Source organism: Podarcis pityusensis (genome assembly GCF_964106645.2).
Source record: "Podarcis pityusensis genome assembly, chromosome: 13".
Taxonomy (NCBI): domain Eukaryota; kingdom Metazoa; phylum Chordata; class Lepidosauria; order Squamata; family Lacertidae; genus Podarcis; species Podarcis pityusensis.
In genome coordinates this window covers 15061772-15085322 of record NC_138038.1, presented here as the reverse complement: position 1 = coordinate 15085322, position 23551 = coordinate 15061772, and the positions used below count along the sequence as shown (strand labels likewise).

The window sequence follows — 23551 nt, the reverse complement described above, 5'->3', positions numbered from 1 at the left end:
AAATAAACTGGAAAGCCTGGATTAAAAAAAGAAAGAAAGTCTTCCAGTGCTGACGTACCATCGAAGTTTGTGCCAAGCAAGCTTCTCAGATGCAAGATGCCATCACTGAAAGGGCCCCATGTTCCACTCATTTAATTTTGGAGGTCCTCTACCAAGCCTGAAGATAAATGTGAGTTTCAGACAAGCCTAGGTGATCATTCAGCTGTTCGGCAGCGGAACAGACTCCCGACGGAGGTTGTGCACTCTTCTTCCTTGGAGGTTTTTAAGCAGAGGTTGTGTGGCCATCTGTCATGGATGTTTTAGCTGAGATTCCTGCCTTGCATGGGGTTGGACTAGATGACCACTGGGGTCCCTTCCAACTTGATTTTATGAAATGGAAGAGCCATAGCTCAGTGGTGAAATACGGCCCTTTCTTGTACAAAGTCCCAGGTTCATCCCCAAACATTTTCCTTTAAAAAATGAAGAGCTGGGATTGATTTGTGCCCGAGACTGTGCACTACAAGGCTACACGGGCCACCAATCAGTATAAGGCAGGGGCATATGAAGAGCCACACGTACTATTGATTTCAGGACAATTATTTGATCACTTGGCTTTTTTCTATTTCATTGTTAAGGGAGTCATTCCTGCTGGGCTCATGGGAAAACTGTAAAAAAGAGAAAGAAACTTGGCTTTTCTTAATCCTGGGAATGACAACTATGAGTCACCCCTGGACAAAATCTTGCTCAAAGAGGCCAACACAGCAGGAGTCATTAGCTCTCCTAAATACTCTTGCAGCAAACATGGGCCAACACAACTAGAACCTGACTGCCCTCTCCTGGGCTCTTCAGGAAAGTCAAGGAAATGAAGCCATCTCGTCCCAGAACCGAATGAATCAAATTCACAGGAAGCAGGCTTATGCCGATAACTGTCCTGGCTTATCAATACCCATGCAGAACCTTTGTATCCACAGACAGCAGCCTCCGGCAACAATACATTGGGAGCAAACAGAAAGGAGCAGTCATCACCGCCATGACCCACATGCGAGATTCTCATTGTTCGGCTAACATGCCTGGCTGCTAGAAGAACCCATTGGTCAGATCTGGCAAGACGATTACATTTTACCCATTTCAAGAAACTGAATGCACCAAAGCCCTAAGAGAAGCCATTTTTTCAAATGTTTGATGTTTTATCACTTTATTATTAATATTCTGTTGGGAGCTGCCCAGAGTAGCTAGGGAAACCCAGCCAGATGGGCGAGGTATAAATAATAAATTATTATTATTATTATTACTATTATCTTCCTACAAAGCAAGGCTCCTCAAGGCTACTTCTCATTTGAAGTGCTGTGCTCCAGGATGGATGTCCAATATAAATACGCATGTAGAGTTTACCTGAATTGCACATGTGCATTTAGAATATGGCTGCTTTTCCCAGAAGTATCTGAGAACAGGGGGCCAGACCCTTTCCAAATTGCCACTCTTGTGTATTTTAATACAGTCGTACCTTGGTTCTCGAACTTAAACCTTTCCGGGAGTCTGTTCAACTCCCAAAACAGTTTGAAAACCAAGGCACGGCTCCTGGTTGGCTGCAGGAGCTTCCTACACTCAACGGGAAGCTGCGGAAGCTGTGTCGGACGTCCGGCTTCTGAAAAACGTTTGCAAACCGGAACACTTACTTCTGGGTTTGTGGCGTCTGGGATCAGATTTGTTCGGGAGCCAAGCTGTTTGAGTACCAAGGTACCACTGTTTACACCAGGGATCAGCAAACTTCTTCAGCAGGGGGCCAGTCCACTGTCCCTCAGATCTAGTTGGGGGGCGGACTATTTTCTGAAGAAAAAAAATGAACAAATTCCCATGCCCCACAAATAACCCAGAGATTTTAAATAAAAGCACACATTCTACGCATGTAAAAACTCCACAAATAACCCAGAGATGCATTTTAAATAAAAGGACACATGCTACTCATGTAAAAACACACTGATTCCCAGACTGTCTGCGGGCCAGATTTAGAAGGCGATTGGGACAGATCCAGCCCCTGGGCCTTAGTTTGCCTACCCATGGGATAGGGGCTACAGTTTGCTTAAAATTCCTTTGGTTGGAAGTGGGGAGGGCAAAACCTGAACATCTTTAAAAGGTGAAAAACGCATTTACCACCACTAGAGGGAGAGCCTTGCTTGCAAAAAGACTTCAGGGCTCTTAAACATCTCTTGGTGCGGCGGCAGCAAGTCGATTGAAGAGGAAACAAGATAACACGGGGAAGTTTTATCTCCAACACAAGTGTGTTTAGCCAGCATAAAGAGAAGGGTGTCCCCCGCTTTTGTGCTCTCAATCCCTTGAACCTAAAACTACACACGATAAACTTTGGTTCCATGGCGTCAACAGCCTGGAAGGCCGACGGCACAGTGCCAAACCAGGAAATAATTAACCACTTGCCCTATGGATCGCTTCTCTTTGCTCCCAGAAATCCCTGCAGTACCTATAGAATTAAGATTTTTAGGGGCAAGCCGGGACCGGATACATTCACTAAGGATAAGCTGGAATTTCAAACCTGGCGTCTGAACTGTGGTCCCGCCAGCTCAAGGAAGCATCTCTCCAGCACGTTCCTTGGGATAACTGGCTAGAAAGACTGTCACATTGGCCACTTGCCAACTTGGGTGGATGGTTGCCATTGCCTGAAGTGTGGAAAGGAATGGCTCACTCACTTGAGCCACCTGTTACCACTTGCTTTGCAGGGATACTTTCTGTAGCACCTCTACCTTGGGGCCTGCGGAGCATCTGTAGTCGTGGATTGTATTAAGCAGATTAGGAGAGTTTAGGGTGGGTAAGGGGGAGTTACGGTGCTGGGCTTTGTGGCCACTAGACCCCTTTCCCACCCCAGGCACACATAATTCCACTGGGTGCAGATTAGAAATTCAGTCACTTCCTTTCCCATCAAAAAGGCTTTGAGAAGTAAAATTTGTCGGTTTCAGCTCCACTCATGTTCTTTTGATGCACTTGCACGAAGTCACTCCGGATTATAACTCTCAATGCTGTGAATGTTCATGAACATATAACAGTGGTTCCCAATTATCCAAGTACTGTAGATCCCCCGTTTTTTCAAAAGCCAAGCCATGGACCTCCTACTTTTGAAAATGCTGATATCTCTGTGGTAGTTTTTGTCATACGAATGGTGCCACGGACCCTCCCCAGGGGAGGTATATGAAACCCCTGGGGTCCGTGGACCACCAATTGGGAACCATGACTCTATAGCATCACTGTAACAGCCACTTTTACTCAGTTGCACGTAATCAGGGGTTGGGGAAAAAGGAATGAATGGAACTGGTTGCTTCCAAAGAAGAGAGACTTCTGCTTTTCTTGCTTAGGAAGTTTGGCATCCAAGCTGAGAAGGCCAGATTGCTGGACTCTTGATTATTTAGTGCTAATTGCTCATTTGCTCTCATGATGTCCCTCCTGCATCTCCCTGAAACCTAAAAGAGTTACCGTATTTTTTGCTCCATAAGACGCACTTTTTCCCTCCTAAAAAGTAAGGGGAAATGTGTGTGTGTCTTATGGAGCGAATGCAGGGGGGAGGCAGGCAGGAAAAGCCCCCAAGAGCCGCACACAAGCTCCGTGCGGCTCCTGCGGGCTTTTCCCCAGGAGGGAGAAGGGACTGACGCGGCCAGTCCGTCCCTTCTCCCTCCTCATAGAAAAGCCCGCAGGAACCGCGTGCTCCTTAAAGGATGCACGGCTCCTGTGGGCTTTTGCAGGAGGTGGGGGTATTGCCATAGCTGCGCGCAGCCCCTCCTCTTTAGCCAAGGAAGCCTTGCGCAACCTCTCCAGCTGGGAGAGGCTGAGCGCAGCTATAGCAAAAGCCAAGGGAGCGAGCAGGATCCATCCTGGCTTCTTTGCTCTTTGGGGCTGGGGATAAGGTTTTTTTTCTTGATTTCCCCATCTAAAAACTAGGTGCGCCTTATGGAGCGAAAAATACAGTAAATGCCTATTTAAACAAAAAACACGCGTACACAAACTCTCTTGGAATTCTACCTTAAAAAGAAAAAAATGTGACATAGCACATCTACAGAGCCTAGAAAACTGCTCAACTATAGATCTCCTCTTAAACGCAGCACCTGAATTTTCCAAAGAGGGAAGGAAAGGCACTTCAGTTTGAAGAGGAAAAGGGTAGGCAAGGAACGTCAGAGTGGGGGGAAAGGAGTAGAGTGAAGAAACCGCAGCTTAGTTGAATGTTTACCCTGGCTATTTTGGAGCCGTTTTTAATCTGCTTGAACCAAATCAAACACTGTTGATATCAGTTTGAATGGAGCAAGAATCAAATACGGGATTATAAAGGAACGGGGCCCAGATAGCGACTCCTACGTGACACTACGATGTTTATTTCAGCGCAAGGCAAAAAGCTGCTGTTGTGCTAATGCGTTTGGCAGGGGCGGAAAACGCTCCACGCTGCAACCCCTGATAACACAGCGATTAAGTGCAGCACGGCCTCTAAGTATGGGAATCTGCAACCAGAAGAGAACGTGCCAACTGTTCGGCGATGTGATCAAACCTGAGCACGTGGCACAGCCTTCCTCAGGTCTCCTGCAGTTTACAGAGCCCACTTTGCTGGCTGCAAGGTGGGGTGACATCTCTGCATGTTTATCTCTAGTTACCTATAAGCAGGGGTGGTGCTGTGGTCTAAACCACTGAGCCTAGGGCTTGCTGATCAGAAGGTCGGCAATTTGAATCCCCGCAACGGGGTGAGCTCCCATTGCTTGGTCCCTGCTCCTGCCAACCTGGCAGTTTGAAAGCACGTGCAAGTAGATAAATAGGTACCGCTCCGGCGGGAAAGTAAACGGTGTTTCCGTGCGCTGCTGTGGTTCGCCAGAAGTGGCTTAGTCATGCTGGCCACATGACCCGGAAGCTGTACGCCGGCTCCCTTGGCCAAGAAAGCGAGATGAGCGCCGCAACGCCAGAGTCGGTCATGACTGGACCTAACGGTCAGGGGCCGCTTTACCTTTACTTTACCTATAAGCAGACAGAGTACTACTGCCCAGCTTCCAGTTTTTGCCTTTTCCTGTTGCGCAAACAAACAAAAGCATTCATGAGCAACATTCCTTTTTAACCAGGCCTTTGGTTGATCTGATTTAAATCCTATGCCCCTCTAATATGTGTTTTTTTGGGGCAGCTATTGGGTTGTTGTTTTTATTATGTATTTTGTGGTTTTATATCTTGATTTTATTCTGTGAACTGCCCTGAGACCCCTGGGCATAGGGTGGTATGTAAATAAAATTAATAAAAATAAAATAAAATGAGATATTTGGAGATGGGGGCAGGTTACAATGTGAGTCAGCCAATCTTGTTCAATGGAATTTATGGCATTGCCATTGTAATCTTTGTAAGCCTACACTTGTACCCATGAAGACTAGAAACTTTTAAAATTAAAAACTGAGAATCTCATATCCTTTGCTGTTGTGCAGGGTGCTTGCTACAGCCTATTATTTGTGAACTGACCCAGTGGCCCCGATTGTGATAAAACCTTTTTTTATAAGTGCCTTTTGCAAGTAACTTTGCAAATATATTATACTTCCAATGGCAGCAAGGGTGTCCCCGTAGAAACGTACCTACTGAGCCAGCAGTTCTGCCCCAAACCTTTTGCACCAAGAGCTAGCTTCTGGTGGAGGGTGACCGCTGCCATCCCTTACTCTGAATATTTTACTATTGTTCAAAAATGAGTTACCTTGCTGTCTAGCCTTCGGGATCTGCTTATTCTAAATAAGAGGCAGGCACACAGCTTCCGAAAAAGATGATCTTTTTGGCCCATGAAGATTTCTACTTGTTTCAGCCATGGCAGGACAATGCATCCTGGGACTATATTAAGGTAAAATAAATCAAAACCGCTCAGCTGACCACAACATTCATGTATGTAACCTGGTTCGTAAGAATGCCAAGTGGGTCTGCAGTTCCACGGATTGCACAGTCGTGCAGTTTTCTTAGGTTCCGTCACAATTGCACAGGGGTTCTGTGACCACATGAATGTGCACCGCTCCTGTGAGCAGCGCATGACAACCGCATGCCAATGTCTGCTAAACCTGCGTGGGGCAAAGAGAGACAGCCCACCACCTGGCTGAAGAATTACATCGCATCTCGGCACCGTGTGGCTTTGTAAGCACCCCTTCAGCACCAAACGCCCGAGTCCACGTATGCTAAATCTGAGCCATCTCACGATGCCGTAAGGAGAGAACATGACCAGTCCAGAAGGCAGGAGGTTCACCATTACGTTGGGAGTCTATGAAGAAAGGCAGTCAGTCCGTCACAGTCCGCTGAGAAGTTCTCTCACCGCTCACGTCAGGTACTGCACCACGAGGAACATGAGCACGCAGGTCACAATCATGCCTCCAATCATGAAGTACTTATCCTGGAAGGCACGTTTCTCAGTGAGGCGCATGACTGTGTTGGATAAGCCGAGCATGTTTGCAACATCCAGGATTTTCTTCTGGGTGCCCTGAAGGTGAGAGAGAGCAAGAGAGAGAGAAGCAGCAATGTTAGGGAAACAAACAGGCAGACTCTCTGAATGGCTTCGGCATCCTCCACAGACAGCTGCTGTTTACTGAGAATCACAGAATTGTAGAGTTGGAAGGGCCCCACATGGTCATCTAGTCCAACCCCCTGCAATGCAGGAATCTCAGCTAAAGCATCCATGACAGGTGGCAGTCCAAGCAGAATGAGCTTTTACAGAACAAGGGCTTGCTTTCCACATGCCTCTGAATTGCAGGGCCCATTCCACCTTCCCATCTCCTTTCCTCTGCCTCCATCCTCCCCTGCCGTTCTTCTGTTGTCAGAAGTTGGTTAGGTTTACCATGCCGTCCCAAAACCATACTTTCAACACTTCAATTTTTTTGGGGGGGGGAGGGGGAATATAGAACCCTATGTTTGATTTAGCAGTTTCCTTTCTAGCAACACTCTGTTTTAGACAAATGGACATACTGTTTTTTTTAAAAATGGCAGCACCAGTGCTCTCACAAAGCATCTTAGGCTGGGTAGCAACAGGGTTGTGGGTCATGGCCCATGTGTTGGAAGGTCAGTGCTAGAGAGGCACAGCTCTCACCAGGAAAGCACAACCTGTCCCATGGCTATCACCCATCTGCTTTTCCATGCAGGTTTTACCTGTGCTCCGATAGGACCAGGAAGCAGGAGGAGGAAAGGCCTTCCACCAATCAGAATCAGCACAGTAACAAACAAAGGTATATGGCTTCTCCCTTCACCAGGAGTCAGAAATCACAGGTAGGCCAGGGGGATATGGAACAAAATGCCGCAGTGGAGAATGCCTTTTTTAAAAAAGAAAGCTCTGGTGGCCAAATTCCATATACAGTGGTACCTCGGTTCTCAATTGTAATCTGTTCCAGAAGCCTGTTTAGCTTCTGAAAGGTTCAAAAACTAAGGCGTGGTTTCCCATTGGTTGCAAGAGCTTCTTGCACTCAGCGGAAGCTGCGTCTTATGTTCGAGTTCCGAAAAAGGTTAGAAAACAGAAGCACTTACTTCCGGGTTTTCGGCATTTGAGAACCGAAACGTACGACAACGGAGGAGTTTGGGAACCGAGGTACCACTGCATATATATATATATATATATATATATATATATATATATACAGTGGTACCTCGGAACTTGAACACAATCCATTTCAGAACACCGTCCAACTTCCGAATTGTTTAGAGTTCTGAACGGCTTCCGATTGGCCGACAGCGAGGTTTTTGCACAGCAGAAGCTGTGCTGGACGTTCGTGTTCTGAAAACTGGAGCACTTACTTCTGGGTTTTTGTCGTTCAGGAGCCGAAACGTTCAGGAACAGAGATGTTCGAGGTACCACTGTATTTCACTTTTAAAATTGTGTTTGGTGAAGGCTTTCACTTCACTGAGGTCCTCCCTTAGGAAGCCAGAATTATGCTGCAGATTCATGTAACCCCAGTGCTTCCTTTTCCACAGGGAATCTGTCCTGGAGCAGTGCCACAATTGGTGTGATGGAAAAATCAGGAGTGGCTCCAAGAACAGCAGCAAAGGCGTGCCGTTGTGTAGGGCAACAGTGAGAGGAGAGCCAAGAAATGCTACAGGTGTGATACCTCCGTGCTGCCTACTGAGATGCAGCTACACCAAGAATGAGAATTCTCACCCCAGAACTCTGAAAAGGAGCATTCCACATTTCCATCTAGGAATATTCAGCCTGTGAGCTTCCATCTAGGGAGAGCCACGTCGACATGCTCATCTGATCCGATGTGATTACCAACGGGATGCTAAAAGGCTACAGTTCATTTCCAGGATGACATCACTCCAAAATGAACATTCAAGCCTGCAAGGTCACATCCTGTAACGCCTTAAGAGGCGAGAGACTGCTGGAGTGGGTGTTTGGACAGCTGTGTTCCAAGTGGGGCCAGGGCAGCGCAGGGAAGCGGTTTCTCTAGCTTGGCAGGAATATCAGGGGTTGCCCGGTGGCTCAAGCCTACCACACCCAGCCTGCTTCTTCCAGAGGAAAAGGGCTGGGGTTGGAATAAAAACAGGCACGGGGTTCGGAAACGGCATTTACGTCAGCGGCTACCAAGGACACTTGAGCTTTTAACCTCTGCACGGCAGGGAGTGGCGGCTGGGGAGACAATAGCACCCGGCGTGGCTTAGGGACCCCAGAAGCTGTGTGCCATTGATAGTGGAGTGCCCAGAGAACAGGGCAGAGAGTTAGGAAGAAGACCCCGAGCGTAGAAAGTGATAGAGATGCAAGGAGGCAGAACGACTGGTTGAAGGGCGGAAGGAGACCAGAGCCAGCAATAGCTAGAGGAGGAGGAGGGCAAACAGTGGAGTGAAGGAACAGTGGGCCAATGAGAAGAGGGAAGGTAGGGGAAACCTCATATGCAAATAGTCTTGCTCTTTTTAGGAACCGCTGGCATGGAGGATCCTGATTCAGGAAAAGGTTTTGGGTAGGATAGGCAACCTTCAGATTCTCTTTTAATTCACAAGAAGCTGCCTTATACCAGGAACAAAGGAATTATCCAGCATAGCCTTTTACTGTCTGCTTGCCCCATGGTCTCAGGAAGACCCTTTTAATAGGTGGAGCCAAGGTTCCTGAACCTGGGACCTTCTGCATGCAAAATATTTTCTCCACCACCCAGCTTTGCCCCCTCCCTGGACCGATACTCAGAGCTTCTTATCCAGGAGTAAATTTGCAAAACTCTGTCCAAATTTGCAGCAGGGCACAACGAAGCTACAAGAAACCCTGACAGGTTGAATTAATGCTACATTCGCAACATGTGGAATTTGGGTGTATCCAAAAGCCTTGAGTGCAGCTACAGCGGTGGCGGTTTCAAAAGGGGAAGATTGGTGTGGAGTTTGCCTCCTAGGATGAGTCATAAGGAAAGGGTTAAAATAGGTGGGATGTGATTGGCCAGTGAGAATGCAAGGGGGGAGTAAAAGTAAAGAGTGGAAGATTTTGAAAATTGAGTTGAGTTGAGTTGAGTTGAGTTGAGTTGAGGGTTGAGGTTGGGGAGTTGAAGAAGGAAGAGGGAGGAATAGGCAGTGGGTTGGTAGAGTTGTATTGTGAGAGAGTGAGAGGAATTGTTAGGTGGAGTCAGACAGATAGTTGGAATAATCAGTTTGGAGCTGTTAGGAACTAAGAATAAGAAACTGACAAAAGAACAATTAACTGAAACCATAAGCTTGTTCCTGCATTTAAAAATAAACTTGATTATTTGTTTATGTTAACAACTGACTGGACTCCGTGTGTGCCCGTGAGATACGGGGTGGTGGCAGTGGAAAAAGCAATCGTAGTGGCGGCACAGGGTCAATAGACTGTCAAACGTCCGGGGGCCCTGTGTGTGATCGCTACACTTGGCTTTGCCGTACAGGGGGAAAAAAAGGAAAAACAGAGGAGTGACAGGGTGACAGAGGAGAGGTTGGAGAAGAGACACAGAGGGCAAGGATGAAAAGAACCTGCACCTGAGTTTTACTTCTCAGAATTCTGGAAAGTTATCAGAATTAAAAGAGGGGAGAGAAGAAAAAGTGGGTGCCTACTCCCCATATATAAATATATTTTAAAAAGCTGAAGGTCCCATCCTATGCCCACCTTTAATGTCATTCTCTGATCCCTCAGGCCCTGCAGAATGCTGGTCCCGCTGCCAATGAGATCGTCCATGCCACGGTGAGCATTTTGGAGGGACTCGTTATGCTGCAAGGTTTCATCGATCGGAATGGTGGTGTCAGAATCCTGCAAAGGGGGAGGAGGGAAGGGAAGTATGTTGGTTATCTTTCCTTGGCACTCTGAACCCAGAAGGACAAGGGTGTCAACAAAAGCCCATGTTTTTGGGTTTTTTTCAAAAAAAGAATCGGCATTATTCTGCAGCAGTGAAGTTCAAACTTGCTGTCCTTACATTTTCCACATAAGTGTGACTGCCACAAAATCGAGCTGCTGCTCCATGTGCCCTCAAAGACTAAGAAAACTCCCTATGTATTACAGGAGAAGATTGGCAGTGGTGGGGAAGTTGCCTCGTGTGAGTTTGGACATTGTTGCTGATCTCCTTAAGTGCTAAACCCCATGATTTCTCGCCACCCAAAAATACCCCATTTGAGAACGACAGCTGTTAAATAGATGAACATTGGGACGTGGGAGGGAGGCGAATATTAGCACAAATCCACTGGTTTTACAGGAGGACATACGTTAGTGGTGAATGTTCGGGCCAGAAGCTCCTCCCGCTGCCTTTCTTGCTGCTCCCGTGCGTAACGCCGGTGCTGGAAGTTCCTCAATGCCGTCTGCAGGTGCTGGATGTCGTATTTCAGCTGGTCAACCCGTCTGAGAATGACAAGTCACAAAGGAGGAAGAAAGCTTTGATTTTCATGTAAATACAAGAACAACGTCTAGCTACAGTAACTTGTCCTATGGTACAGTCTTATTAAGTTTCATATGCAGTACACAAGCAATACAGTCATATATTGGAAGTCAAATGGAATCTGTTCCGGAAACCAAAGCACGGCATCTGATTGGCTGCAGGAAGCCCCTGCAGCCAATCGGAAGCCACGTCAGACATTCGGGTTCCAAAGAACGTTCGCAAACCGGAACACTCACTTCTGGGTTTGCAGCGTTCCGGAGTCTAAAATGTTTTGAGTACCAAGGCGTTCGGGATCCAAGGTACGACTGTACATTTATTAATGCATTATCAATTCAAGTATAGTCTCCGCAGAGATTCTTGTGCTGTGGGTGGAATAAAAGTATCTTCTGTCTTATTTATAAAGGAAAAGAAAGGAAGCCAAGTCTTGCCAAAAGTGTCTGTCCCTGAAGTGCCTGTAATTACCCTTCTGTGGCGAGTGAGGCATTCCGATAGAGCTACATTATTCCAAATATTATTTACCCAGATTTCAATGGGGATTTCTATGGGTTGTTTCCAGTATCAGGCTACTGTGAATCAGGTTGCTGATAACAGAAAAAAACACACACACAAAATCTCCGCATTAAAGGCTATTGTTTACATTTGAGTCTAATGGGAATAAGGCAAGAACTGAATTGGGTGGAAGGGATTGCTGTGTAATTTTGGAAATAATGGGAAACACCTTTTTCTAAAAGGAGCATGCTATCATGCAACTCCACCAAGCATGAAATATGAACCTATCACTCTGCAGCCTTTCCAGCACAGAGGAGAGATGCTAGTGTTTATTTTGGCTAGGCGAGTCCAGTGCCAGCGAAATATAATTTTAAGCGAAGCCCCCTGAAGATGAGCAGAGATTGTTCGTAGGGTTGGGTTGTGCCAAACTGATTGCCATGTATGACCTGCAATTATGATCCCCAAGTCTCTTTCCCATACCGCCCGAAGGCTTCTTGTATCAGCAGGTTTCTTTCCTTAAGAGCTCAATTTTAAGCTGCCTTGAAGTTCTTTTGGAAATCAGTGTAATTAAGAAAACATTCACAGGCACAAAAAAGCCACATAGCCTGATTTGTTCATAATAATGAATTTATTGTCCTGCACCTTCTATTCCATATGGAAGGCAGCAAGCAATGCAGTACCATAACAACAACAACTTGCCCCAAGGACAGGTCAGAAGGCTGCACTAATATATGTCCCAAGACACAGGAAGTAGTTTGGGAGGGCAAGGAAGAAGGTAACTCACAGCTTGGCGTTCTGCCGCTTGCTAGGAGGTTCCTTGTTACAAAAGATTTCCAACCGTTCCAAGTTGCTGAAGATCCTGTCTATTCGCGCCTGGATTTCGTTTTCCACCACTGAAAGAGGAGATGAGGGGGGGAAAGTAAGAAACATCAGGGCCAGATGGACACTCACTGTTTTAACCAGCACATACCTTCTTGCCAGGCTTTGCCAGTTAAGCCTTGCCCATGCTGTGTGAAATGGGAGATTTCTACCAGAGAAAGTGGAAGGTGCTCATGTTCCTAGTGCCTCCCATCATGGAGCTAGGTGGAGAAGGTGCCCACCACAACCATCGGGCCAGGGACTGCGAGGAATGCCCTGCCACTTCAGCATGCGGAAAACACTTTGCCACTTGCCAGTAGCGGTATTGCAAACATTTGTTTTGAGTATTTTATGGAATGTGGAAAATAAAGCAACAAAACAAGGAACAAATCCCGTCTATTCAGAGCACGATGGGCAAACATGCATACATTTTGGTGGGGGGGCAGTACAATACATATATATATATATAGCCAGAGATTCATGCTGTCCAAATTTCTGCTGCTGTTGAGATGCATTTGTGAGAAATAACCACCTGTGGGTTGTTTTTTCGCTGCAGGATTCTGACACAGTGCATAATCTTCTCAGAAATTACAACTGTCCAAAAGTTTCTTAGCTAGGCAGCGGTAGATACTGTGCATAATCTTCTCAGAAATTACAACTGTCCAAAAGTTTCTTAGCTAGGCAGCGGTAGATACTGTGCATAATCTTCTCAGAAATTACAACTGTCCAAAAGTTTCTTAGCTAGGCAGCGGTAGATACTGTGCATAATCTTTTCAGAAATTACAACTGTCCAAAAGTTTCTTAGCTAGGCAGCGGTATCCAAATCGTTCAAGTGCCCAAGTCACCTTTGTGTTACTGACTACTGCTACCAGAGGACGCTTTATCAAGTCTTTAAATTTACATTTTAATTCCCTCTTTGGACTCATAAACCAAGATAATAAAGCAAGCTCTGCTAAAAAAGCTATTATTATTATTATTATTATTATTATTACCTCTCCTGTATGTTTTCCACAATCCTGATGAATGGTTAGCCAGAATCTTTGCATTTTAGAGCACTATCACCAAAGTTGATTATAAAATCATAGAACTGGAAGGCGCCACAATGGACAGCTAGTTCAACCCGCTGCCATGCAGGAATCTTTTGCCCAACATGGGGCTCAAACCTCTCCAACAACTTGGGCCAGCCTGTAGGGGCACATGAGAGAGCCGTACAGGGGTCATGTACTAACTGAGGTCTATTTCAGTGTGGTTTCTCTCAAGTTTGTTGGACTCTAACTCCCATCAGCCCCAGCCAGGATGGCCAATGATAAAGGAGCTGTGGTCCAATAACATCTGGAGGGCCACATGTTATCCACCCTAGTCATAGAAGAATGCTTCTTCTAAAAGGTGACCTGCCAGCCACATCTCTTTTTTGGCAATTATTTGTATGTTGAAGTTCCTTTCCAAAAGGAAATTTACACCACTGGGCTAATGAGAATATAAAAACTCTACCACCCATGGCTTTCCCCATATCCTACCCTTCACTCACTACAGTGGTACCTCGGGTTAAGAACTTAATTCGTTCCGGAGGTCCATTCTTAACCTGAAACTGTTCTTAACCTGAAGCACCACTTTAGCTAATGGGGCCTCCCACTCCCGCCGCGCCGCCACCACACAATTTCTGTTCTCATCCTGAAGCAAAGTTCTTAACCTGAGGTACTATTTCTGGGTTAGCAGAGTCTGTAACCTGAAGCGTCTGTAACCCGAGGTACCATTGTACAGCAAATTGGAATCAGAGAATTGTAAGTCAGAAGGGACCCAGAAGGTCATCTATTTCAACCCCCTGCAACGCAGGAATCCTGCCCACAGCTGTCCCTGGGTGGGCTTGAACTTCCAACCTTCTGGCTAACAGTCATACGCACAGACCCATTACACCACCTAAAGGTCAAAACGTATTAATGGTTTCACTTGGGCACATATTGGAAACACAGGTTAGGGAGCACTGGCCAAGCCAACAGTGAGGTTACCCTCTTCCATTAATTACTCACAGTGGACTGACTGCTTGTCTGATGTCTCGAGGCGGCCCATGTATGACTGGACCTCATGGACCTGCCTGTTGAAAAGAAGAAAAGTTCTAGTCAATCACAAGGGTTCTGGCAGAAAAGGAGGATTTCTCAAGAAGGCAAACACACGGCCGAAATGAACCGTCAGTGCTCAGAGCAATCAGAATATTGAAGTAAAACCCCTGGTATAACAGTAAAAATACTGCGCAAGTCAAGGGCAGCCAACCTGATGTTCTCCACATGTTGCGGGACTACAACTCCCATCATCCCCGGCAGCGTGGGCTGGAGCTGATGGGAGTCCAACAACATCCACAGCCACCAGGTACTATGATGGCCATCCTGGCAGTATGTAATCTCATACGTTGCAGAACAGATTTCCTAAACATTTCTCATATACAGTGGTACCTTGGTTCTCGAACGTAATCCGTTCCGGAAGTCCGTTTGACTTCCGAAACGTTCGAAAACCAAGGCGCAGCTTCCGACTGGCACAGACGCCCCGGAAACCCTAGCTGACAACCGCATCGGACATTAGGATTCTGAAAAAACGGTTGAAAACTGGAAAACTTACGTCTGGGTTTTCGGCGTTCGGGAGCCGAAATGTTTCAGTACCAAGGCGCTCAAGAACCAAGGTTCCACTGTATTCTCTGAAATATTTACAAGGCAACAAGGACCCAGGCAAAAGCAGAAATACAAAAAGCAATCTGCCTCATCACTTGTGGCAAGAATTGCCTCCAGGTGACCAGAGAGGGAATATTTGCAAAAGATGGCACTACTGTTCTGATGGCAGAAATGACTGGCATGGGTGTGCGGGAACGGTTTCGGTTTTTTTAAAGGCCACAAATTTATGCAGTCTTGCTGACAATGCTGGGTTTGCATGAACTTCTTTCCATTTTTAGAAACGCACTGCTTCAAAAATTAGGTTGCAACGTAACAAACTGATAAAATATCTGTCAAATCAGTCAATTGGAAAGGCTATAATACCAGTCCAACCTAAAATCAAATTTGTAATTAGCTATTTTCAGGTGACTATCTTTGGGGAAGCATCTATATTTGTGGGCACAAGCATGCTGAGAAATTCGTATGCTAACCATATTCTACATCATCATTCTGCCCCACCCCCCTTAAAATCTAAACAGAATCTTACTCCCTTGAATTGTCTTAATATATTTACAAGAATTATATTGAAGGTAACTTCAAACAAATTCAAAGTCTGACTTGGAAATTAACATTTTAAAACACATTCAATGTGTTTTATTGACCCCCCCCCCCCGAATATTTCAGTTCAACCGTATTTTGGCTATTGGAAAAATATCTGAAATATTTATGCAGCCTGTAAAATTAACACAGCCTATTTTGGCCGTCTTTTCTATGTGTTCGTCAAATAAATATGCTATATGAATGAAACCTCAATGTATTTAAGGCAGCAGAAAGTTTCCAGATGCAAAGTTGGTTAGAAATCTCTTTCCATTGGCTAAAGGAGAATCCAAATTCTGAATGAACACTGTTGCACTTGAGCTCTACTCTACAAGCAAGAAAGTTAAAAGCTGGGATGTCTCGCCATGATTATCTAGCACTTCTCTTTGGGATGTCCTCCAAAACAAAGAGTGGGAATGATATGGTGGGAACGGCTCAGCCCTGCCAACTAGAAAACCTGTTTTGGAAACAGACTGAGGATATCAGGCCAGAGGCAGAGAAAAGGCAACAGGACGTGGGAGATCAGGTAGGGCCAGGAGGGGAAGAATGCTCTGCCCCACGGGCACCTCCTAGAAACGGATGCGTGGCAGAAAAATCACTTGAGCACACCAAGAGAATGACTAAAAGCAGGGGTCAATAAAAAGGGGGGAAATCATGAGACTCAGCATCTGACAAAGTGAAGCAGCTCAGGTGTGCTAGAGTCTGATGGGCAAGGCAGAAAGGCTGCAACACTAGCAATGCCATAGAGAGCCATTCGCTTTGCAAGCACTTTCTTGGAAATCATCCCAGCCAACTATCACTAGAGCCTAGAAGGGATCAAGGACTGATTCAGGGGAAGCCCCAGTTGCTGGATGCCAACTCCCATCAGCTCCAGTCAGCATGGCCAACAGTCAGGGGTGCTGAGAGTCCAACGACGTCAACATCTGGAGGGCACCCACTTGGCTACCCCTGGATCTGTCTGTTTCTGCTGGTTTGGGACAGAGAATTGAATGAGATGGCCTTCAGTCCAACTCTTTATGATTTACTCAACTATCTCTAGCTCATTTTCAATTTAGTTAACACAAACAGGCTCCACCAGGTGAGGAAACAAGCATGACAACAGCTTCAGCAACCTCTGAAGCCTCCACAATCTAGTTTTAACGTTTGGAAGGTTTTCAAGAACATGCCAACTCAACATCTGAGCACATGCCAAAACTGGTAGGTCCATGACTAGCTCTGGACATTTGTTTAAAAAGAAAAAAGAAAAACACCGTAAGGGCATGTAATGTTCTTTTCATCAGATTGTCAAGGTGTATGGTTTTTAAAGCTTTAAAGATTAAACAGCGTAAGATGCAGGAATGTAGGACTTGGCTACAAAGTTCAGTGCTAGACTGCAGAAATAGGCTTGAACTGCACTCGCCAACATGGTGCCCATGGGCATAAGGGCACCCTTGAGGTCTTCCCCTGGCACCCACTAAGTTGTGAACACCCCACTTTGTCATGAAGTGCCATGGGTTGTTATCTCCCCCAACCCACTGAAAACTACAGAGTTGTAAAAGAAGGAGATGGAAGAGTAATGCTCTTTCCTACTTCCTCTTTCAGCATGATATATAGTTTTCAAGCTCAGATCAGCAGCTTAACAGAATATAAAGTGTCTGAGGTAAAAGGGAACAAGAAGCAAGTAACCAAAGAGAGAAAGGGAATGGAGACAGAGAGTGAGAAGGCATATATTGCTGGCATCCATCTGCCTCAAGAGACAGTGGAAGAATGCACCATTAGAGATGAAGTCAAACAGTTGGAAAGATACAGCAGCTGCTGTGGCTGTACAGACCAACATGGGAGGGACATGTTTTATTGCAGCTGGGGCAGATGAAGACATCTGGTTTCGCTGTTACAGATGCACACACATAATGTTAGATCCAGTAAAATAGATCCTCTTGAAATTGAATACTTTTATTATGAGTTCCCCTCATTCCCCAATCATCATCAAATCTATCTCCACTGACCAAAATATAAAAGTCACATATCTGGTGCTTTCCAGCACCACCATGATACAACAGGGGTTCAACATGCATTAATTCTTATAGATCCTCATATTTCTCCTGAAAATCACCACCAAGTGATAGGAGACCGTTTTATGCACAAATGTACTCCGTGGTTTGTTGACGGTTTTAACATCCCAGGCAAAAATCATGAAGATCCATGCCGTGGGTCTGTGGTGGACAAACACCAGCTCCGTATTCATACTGTGTGTTGCACTACTTTAAACTTTAATATAATGGTGGATTTTGGAGGATGCTGTGAATAGCATGCAAATTCAAGAGGAGCCATGTTAGTTCCACTGGTTCCAGCTTTTATCCAGACCCCTTGGAAGATCAAAGATTCTGTGTGTGCTTACTCAGTCTGGGGCAAGAAAGAGAAGCCGAAGAAGTGGTGCCCATGGCACTCTTACAATATTCCAAATTTCCCCATGGGTTCAAAAATATTGGCAACCCATTATGGCAAAGAATCATTCTAGGATTAGAAGGGTGATGGCAAAGAAGAGTCTGTTTTAAAGAGGCACTGTGTTTAACACTCAGGATTTCAAAAATCTGAAAGCCATCCCTTCCACCCAGGCCAGAGTTGAGTTTGTCAGAACACAGCTACTACTCAAAGCTATACACAATACAAAAGGAATGTGTCTATGGCCAGGGGGAGGGGGGAATCCACTGTGACCCAGTGCCTAGAGAACAGAGTCTGGACCTTGTGTAGATTACACTACACATGTAAATCTGGGGAATCAAAGTACAGCTCAATCTTAGATTTTAATGGCACAGCAATCGCTCTTAGTTTCAGTCTCAGTTGCCCAGTATCCAAATGGATGACCTTTGAGTTGTTACAAGGATGAACAAGATACAAGTGAGAAGCCCTCTGCACATTTCTTATCCCCATTTCTCTGAGTGTAGGACCCATACAACTCAACGAGACTTACCTCTGAGTAGACAGGAATAAGATTACACAGTAAACAATAGTAAGCAATCACCTGACTCCTGCTACCAGGTCTACTTACTCCCCTTCTCAGTTTTGAAGTCTCTCATAGTAGGTGGGAGAAGGAAAGATTTCCAACAGCAGCCCTTGTGACAGTCACTAAGGTGGTGATCTCCCTTTTCTTCTACCCTCCAGAGCCCCAAGTGTATCCACAAATTTACTGGTGCTGATTTCAGGCACAAATAGTCCCTGTTTGTGAACCTCTGTCCTTGCCACCTGATGTTACCCTTTGGTGTCCCATATCAATGACTGTTTCCTCCCTTCTTCCCAACATGGATACTCAGCCTGCTTCCCAAGCTTCACGCTGCTTCTACCCCTACACAAAGAATCATCATCCTTATTCTTTCCTGTTCTCGCTTCCCTCCCAACATGCCCCCAATTATTTATCCCCATCCTGCTGTTCACAATCTCCCCCACCCAGGGCTGTGTTTTCAAAACTTCTTATTTCTGAATTGAAACTGGAGGCCTACCTAGTGGGATTTAGCTGCTGAACGAGATTACAATGATGAGCTGCATTACGCTAAAAATTATGCCATCTGACCCAAAGGCTCTGTGGAACAGCATAGTGAGACAAACGTTACAAAATGGGGTGGTAATAATAATGCCCAGGACCTTTTTTCAGCCGGAACTCACCGGAACTAAGCTCCGTCACATCTCTGGTGTGTTCTGGCACCTCTGTGTGACAGAGACAGAGGGTGACATGGTGCTCGGGGTTACGCAGTGGAGGCAGCAGTTTATCTTTTTTGCCGTGGCAGTGCGGCAAAACTTTTTTAGGTCCTCCCCCTAAAAAATCTCAACAAGTGCCTATGCAGCAGATCTCATGACAGGAAGCAAATCCTCTTGAGCGACAGATGGGCGTGAAACTCCAGTGCATTTGAATGCTGCTCTGTATCATTACATCTGGCCAACTGCTGCAAAGAAGAACTACTGGCCACTCTAGCTTTTGCTAGCAGGAGAACTTTTTTGGTGGCGCAAACAGATGCACCCCCACCCACCCTACTTATCAAAAGTTTCTACCACTGCCTTTGCTGTTCGGCCGAGAATCAGTGACGAAAGCGCCAAGGCTACCCCCCCCCCCAATATAGCAGGCGATGTGCTTCTAATAATAATAATAATAATAATAATAATAATTTATTTATACCCCACCCATCTGGCTGGGTTTCAAACACTGTCAGGCAAATGATTCAGAGATGTTGTGCGAAGATCTTTCAGTGGGTAGGCAGGCAGGCAGGCAGGCAGGCACCAGAACCAGGTTACACTTCGTTCAAACTGCCACAGACTTTTTACTTACGTGGCCTTCCACTCAGCCCCTCCTCCTTGATATAAATACTCAGTGCTGACCTAGTACAGCAGGGCTGTTGCTACGATTCACATATACGAACGGGGGGGGGGGCATATAAATGCAGAGTATGAACTGGAATATTACTGCCCTCCGTCACATTACCAGGGCTACTACTCCCCTCCCCCACCCCACTGAAACCTCCCTCCACCACACGGCTCTCCCTCGGTTTCCCCCCATTTATTGAAACACCTCCGCCCCGCCGCCGCCTTCCCTCCCGAGAACGAGGTACTCTGGTTATTAATAATAATAATTATTATTTTTATTTATACCCCGCCCTCCCCAGCCAAGGCCGGGCTCAGGGCCTATTACTATTATTACTACTGCAAGCTCCCGCCCCGCACACGCACTTGTTGGTCTGGTGGTAAAGCGCCTCCATGGCTGCCGCTCGGCTGACTGGGCTCCCACACAGCTCCCACTCTTTAACACGTCACCCGGTCCCTACACCGGCGCTTCCGGTTTCCGGCTTGCCGAAGGCCCCCGCCTGTGACGTCACCCGCTCGGCGCCGCCTGCCCTTGCCGGCGCCTGAGCAACTGGTGCAGAGAAAGGAGGCGGGGAGGCGGGGAGCGGGGCGGAGCTGGCGGAAGAGGCAGCCGGGATGATTTTTATCAAATCTTTTATCAAAGCTGCGCTTTCTAAGCCGGGGTTTTGGATTTAAGCTGCCTCCCCCTTCACCACCACACACAGTTGATGTCAGTTTGCCATCATGCAGTACGTTTTTATATTTGCATGCACTGCAATTGACATATGCAGCTGAATAATAACATTAATGGCAAAGTCCATTCCATCTCTCTCTCCCCGTTCTGCAAGAGTACAGAAGGCGAAAATAACCCTATCTGTCCTCAGTCTGCGGGAGATGTTATTTTCACGTTCTGAAATGGACACGCGCAACTGAATAATAAAACAATAATAACAGTGGCACCGCTCTTTTCTCTCTTTTCCTCAAGTGTTGTTGTTGTTGTTTAGTCGTTTAGTCGTGTCCCGTTTACTCGTGTCTGACTCTTCGTGACCCCCTGGACCAGAGCACGCCAGGCACTCCTGTCTTCCACTGCCTCCCACAGTTTGGTCAAACTCATGCTGGTAGCTTCCAGAACACTGTCCAACCATCTCATCCTCTGTCGTCTCCTTCTCCTTGTGCCCTCCATCTTTCCCAACATCAGGGTCTTTTCCAGGGAGTCTTCTCTTCTCATGAGATGGCCAAAGTATTGGAGTCTCAGCTTCAGGATCTGTCCTTCCAGTGAGCACTCAGGGCTGATTTCCTTCAGAATGGATAGATTTTATCTTCTTGCAGTCCATGGGACTCTCAGGAGTCTCCTCCAGCACCATAATTCAAAAGCATCAATTCTTCCGCGATCAGCCTTCTTTATGGTCCAGCTCTCACTTCCATCCATCACTACTTCCTCAAGTGTAGAATAGGATAATGTTATTTGTCCTCTGCTCCAGAGATGCGTAGATCTCTGGCTAATGTGAAGTAGCTCAGCAAGCAGGAGTGCCAACTTGGCCCTGTGGCCATGGGTGCCATGCAGCATGCATGGCCCTGGCACCAAACTTTGTGGGTGTCCAATCCCTTCATGGGGAATTTTGTGGATACTCGGGAACCCAGGGCCCCAGGGAGTTGACACCTATGTCAGCAAGTATTTCTGATTCCCATGCTGCCAACAAAGCGACTCCTCCAACCCAGTTATGTTGCCGCCAACAAAGCAACTCTTCCAACCCAGTTATGTTGCTGGAATGAAAATTGGAAAGAGGTGGGAGGGTGTAGTATAACAAAAAGTTGCCATACACAAACTATTAATTCAGTTCAGTTCTTCCGTCTATAATTCTTTTTGCATCTGGTATCGGGTTTGTGGGTCTCACGGTTCACTTCAACCTTCCTGAAGGTTGCTCACCACCCTTGTCCACCTTCCATTAAATTCGCTACTGTCATGATTCTTCTCAGCTCCCCCCCCCATGCCCACTCTCATGAAAGGGGAGGATTTCTGTGAAGCGCATTCATGCATTTAACAGAACCTCAAGGTTCTGATCCTTATTGTGACAGGCTAAAAAAGGAAAAGGGCAAGAAACAAAAGGACCAGAAACAGCAATCGGAGACCAGAAACAGCAATCGGAGACAAACAGGAATGAAATAGAATTTCAAATCCAAAACTTTGCCCCACCTGTTGTGGGGTGTACATCCAGTGTGAATGACTATATTTTGCCTGAGTGAACAATTGTGCTCCTTCTGTGCTCTCTTTCCAAATCCCGCCCCTGGAAAGGCATTTGGTCTGGCTGGTGTTGCAAAATTCTGGACTACAAGAGGGACCTTTTGATCTGATGCAGCAAGGGAACTCTTACGTTGATGTTTACCTTATGAGAACTTAAAATGCTGGGTAATTTCTAAATACCTTCTTGGTATTATCTGAAGATAATTGCCTTTCAGGAAATTCATGGCATGACCTTCAACTGCTAATAGATTAAGGAGAAACGTGCCTCTAATTATTCAGCCACAGGTCAAACTGAGGACTTCGCAAATTTACAGGAAATTACCTTTCTACTAATATAACCAACTCCACATTCCTTGACCATTGCTCCCACCTCCACCCACTTCTGTTCTCCCCCCCCCAGCTGGGGCCTGTATGGCCCTTTAGGAGTTGAGGACTGATGCCCCCTGATTTTAAGTGACGTTCTTGTAGGTTGGTCTTTCTCAAGCTCAGCTAACAATGGCACCTACAGTCCTGTCCCAGTAAATTAAGTCTTCTTCTTTGGCGATCACTCGTGGCTGAGTAAGATTGTCTTCCATAAACATGGTTTTAACAATGAGTCCGTAAGTGAGTGTGGAGGCCAATTCTGGATCCACATGTCCTTCCACAGTGGGGACATGGCGAAGGTTGGCCAAGCATGCCTTCCTCTTAGCACGTTTCTCCCTTGTGTCCAGAGTTCAAGCGTCTTCAAAGCCCATGACACCTTTGGTAAAGGCTGTTCTCCAATTGGAGGGCTCGCAGGCAAGTGTTACCCAATTGTTGGTGTTTATACTACATCTTTTAAGATTTGCCTTGAGACAGTCTTTAAACCTCTTTTGTTGACCACCAGCATTATGCTTTCCATTTTTAAGTTTGAAATAGAGAAGTTGCTTTGAAACGCGATAATCAGGCATCGGCACAACATGAATTACCGGTAAGTATGGGTGCAATATGTATGGGACGCGGGTGGCGCTGTGGGTAAAACCTCAGCGCCTAGGACTTGCCGATCGCATGGGGACCGCTTACTGGCGGGAAGGTAAACGGCGTTCCGTGTGCTGCGCTGGCTCGCCAGATGCAGCTTGTCACGCTGGCCACGTGACCCGGAAGTGTCTGCGGACAGCGCTGGCTCCCGGCCTATAGAGTGAGATGAGCGCACAACCCTAGAGTCTGGCAAGACTGGCCCGTACGGGCAGGGGCACCTTTACCTTTATGGGTGCAATAACAGAGGACATTGAGGAGCTGCAACTAATATAGTCATATTAATGCACATGGATTACTGTTGGGGTTTTTTGTGTGTGTTGTTGTTTTTTTGCTGGCTGGTAAGTGCACTTTTATGCTGGCAGGCTTTTGCCTTAGGAAGGTGTGGTGCAAGATGTGAAGTTTGGGAGGAGCGTGGATCATCTGGGAGAGTCCTGGGGGTTGGGTACAGAGGGCAAGGGATCCCTGGACCTAACGCTCCCCCATCTTTGTTCTCGTATTGTGGAGCTGCCTTTTAAAAATCTTTAGGAATGCCAACAAGTGCAGAAGACGGTAACCAAAATAGTTAACTGGTACCGACCACCATGAACATCTCACTCCAGGGTTAAATA

At 46.3% G+C, this 23551-nt stretch overlaps 2 protein-coding genes across 7 annotated transcripts in view; both read right to left on the bottom strand.

The window, feature by feature from the left end:
- Window positions 1-5784, bottom strand: part of LOC308460438 (la-related protein 6-like) — a 35966-nt gene extending 30182 nt beyond the window's left edge. For 2 of the 5 annotated variants that reach the window (XR_013978567.1, XM_080976850.1), the window contains exon 1: window positions 1656-3641. The gene's annotated coding sequence lies outside the window, so the exon portion shown is untranslated. Of the gene's footprint in view, window positions 1-58; window positions 3642-5689 lie in introns of those variants that run through there. The other 3 variants (XR_013978566.1, XR_013978565.1, XM_080976851.1) reach the window with 3 other exon arrangements.
- GOSR2 (golgi SNAP receptor complex member 2) lies at window positions 5745-20220 on the bottom strand. Of its 2 annotated transcripts, XM_080977126.1 has the most exons (6): window positions 20093-20220; window positions 14189-14253; window positions 12088-12196; window positions 10645-10777; window positions 10055-10195; window positions 5745-6454 (listed from the first exon to the last, which is right to left on the bottom strand). In XM_080977126.1, exons 1-6 carry the CDS (start codon window positions 20119-20121, stop codon window positions 6293-6295), a joined length of 639 nt encoding a protein of 212 aa, XP_080833252.1. In that variant the 5' UTR covers window positions 20122-20220; the 3' UTR covers window positions 5745-6292. The 2 variants fall into 2 exon arrangements, with proteins under 2 accessions (XP_080833252.1, XP_080833253.1); XM_080977127.1 differs by lacking the exon at window positions 10055-10195.
- Between the last annotated feature and the right edge of the window lie 3331 nt (window positions 20221-23551).